The sequence below is a fragment of the Puntigrus tetrazona genome, unplaced genomic scaffold (genome assembly GCF_018831695.1).
Source record: "Puntigrus tetrazona isolate hp1 unplaced genomic scaffold, ASM1883169v1 S000001111, whole genome shotgun sequence".
In the NCBI taxonomy this organism is placed as follows: domain Eukaryota; kingdom Metazoa; phylum Chordata; class Actinopteri; order Cypriniformes; family Cyprinidae; genus Puntigrus; species Puntigrus tetrazona.
The window spans coordinates 42,501-45,000 of record NW_025048699.1 but is presented as its reverse complement, the minus strand read 5'-3'; the positions used below and the strand labels follow the sequence as shown (position 1 = coordinate 45,000).

The following is a 2,500-nucleotide window of genomic DNA, read 5'->3' as shown; positions in this document are numbered from 1 at the left end:
AAAGATGGATAGAAAGATGGATGAGAGAAAGTTGATAGAATAATGGATGGAAGGATGGATAGAATGATGGAAGGATGAGAGAAAGATGGACGGAAGGATGGATGGATGGATGAGTGAAAGATGCGTGGAAAGATGGATAGATGAAAGAAAGATGGACAGAATGATGAATGGATAAGAGAAAGATGGATAGAATAATGATGAAAGATGGATAGAATGATGGAAGGATGAGAGAAAGATGGATGGATGGAAGGATGGATGAGAGAAAGATGATAGAAAGATGGATAGATGAAAAACAAGGACAGAATGATGGATGAAAGATGGATGGATACGAGAAAGATGGATAGAATGATGGATGGCTGAAAGAAAGATGGATGGATGGAAGGATGGATGGATGAGAGAAAGATGATAGAATAATGGATGGAAGGATGGATAGAATGATGGAAGGATGAGAGAAAGATGGATAGAATGATGGATGGATTGGAGAAAGATGGATGGAAGGATGGATGGATGGATGAAAGATTGGTGGAAAGATGGATAGATGAAAGAAAGAAGGACAGAATGATGGATGAAAGATGAATGGATAAGAGAAAGATGGATAGAATGATGGATGGCTGAAAGAAAGATGCATGGATGGAAGGATGGATGAGAGAAAGATGGATGGAAAGATGGATGGATGAGTGAAAAATGGGTGGAAAGATGGATAGATGAAAGAAAGATGGACAGAATGATAGATGGATAAGAGAAAGATGGATAGAATGATGGATGGATTGGAGAAAGGTAGATGGAAGAATGGATGGATGGATGAGTGAAAGATGATAGAAAGATGGATAAATGGATAAGAGAAAGATGGGTAGAATGATGGATGGAAAGATGGATGAGAGAAAGATGGATGATATGTAATGTTTTTACATTTATAATCATGATATTTTCTGCTTATGTTTCCTATATTCTGTATATCTGATATATTTGTATTGATTCTTTGACACTGATCACATGATCACATGCTGAAGAAAGACAAAAATCTCAACATATTTGACAAATCTGAACATGAGATGGTGCCATGTAAGATAAGCAAAACACACACACACACACACACACACACACACAGGAAGCTCTAGAGTTCCCACACACTGAGTCAGTGAGTCTACACACACACACACACACGCGGTGCTCCAGAGAGGCTAGGGCTTCAGCGGTGTCAGACGTCCAGTCGCCCTCATCCCAGCCGGGGCGAGCGAGAGGCGGACGCCTGCGGACCCTGGAGGACTGGAGAATTCATTAGCACACACACACCATTCAGACGGCCCGGTTTAGCCTTACAGTAATGATACCATTAGCCTGGAAGACATTCTTACACACACACACACACACACAGGAAGAGAAGACGACTCGACCTGCTCACAGGACGCTCTGTTCAGAGAGGTTTCAATCAAATACCAGCAAAAGCACTTCTTTATTCTCCATTTCTCCATTTTTACATCATACTTTTATTTTTCATGCTTACATTTTTACTTTTATATTTAAACTTTAGGCACAGCTACATTTATTTTTTTTATTTACATTTACGTAATTAAACTTTACATTTACATTATGGATTATATTTTATATTTGTTGTGCTAATACCATTCGTATTTTTATATTTGTACATCCATTTAAATTAATATTGTTTAAATTTACAGAAACAAACATACAGCATTTTTAGAAATTTTATACATCTATATATTCATAATTTCATAAGCGTAAAACATGCATTTTTTTATATATACGTGTGTGTATATGTATATATATGTGTATATATATATATATATATATATATATATATATACACTATAAAAATTTTTCTTAGATTTATATGTACATTTTTATTATTTTTTCATTTACTTTTATATTTATTTATCTATATTACGTTGAATAAGCCAGATTTCATTTATATCATTGTTATATATCGTTATAAATATAGTGTTATATTATTTATAATCGTTAGCCGCTCTTAGTTTCTAAGTGACTCTTTGAACCTAGAGGTCAGAGGTCAGGGGTCCTCACCTGCCAGAAGGAGATGTGGCTGTCGGCGTTGGAGTAGGTGGCCAGATAACGTCCGTCCGGTGCGAAGGACACCGCTGTTATGGGTCCTTTATGTCCATGAATATGCTGTGGAAATAAAAACAGGCACAGGTTTAGGCAGCCACCTCTTTCCATCTCAGCTCAAACATCTCATTCACGTTCAAAACCCCACCACTTCCTGTTCCAGATGCTTCATGTGGCGAGGTTTTGAACTGTACTGAAAGAAAAGGCAGTGAGGTCAGCTGAAAAGAGTGTGTGTGTGTGTGTGTGTGTGTGTGTGTGTGTGTTAAGAGCTTTATGAGCTACTCTGAATCATGGGAGGGGGTCCTACAGCTGCACTAATGCATTGTGGGATTGAGACAGGTACCACTGAGAAGAAAAATGGCTTTAACAGCCAGCAGAAAAGACAGATTGATGGAAGACGTGACTCAACATAGTG

General features: G+C 37.8%; 1 protein-coding gene across 1 annotated transcript in view; it reads right to left on the bottom strand.

The window, feature by feature from the left end:
- Positions 1–2,500, bottom strand: part of LOC122341080 (WD repeat-containing protein 7) — a gene marked incomplete at its 5' end in the record, with an annotated part of 26,446 nt that overhangs the window by 1,333 nt on the left and 22,613 nt on the right. The window contains 1 exon segment of the mRNA XM_043234412.1: positions 2,044–2,148. Within this exon segment, the coding sequence (XP_043090347.1) occupies positions 2,044–2,148 (105 nt within the window).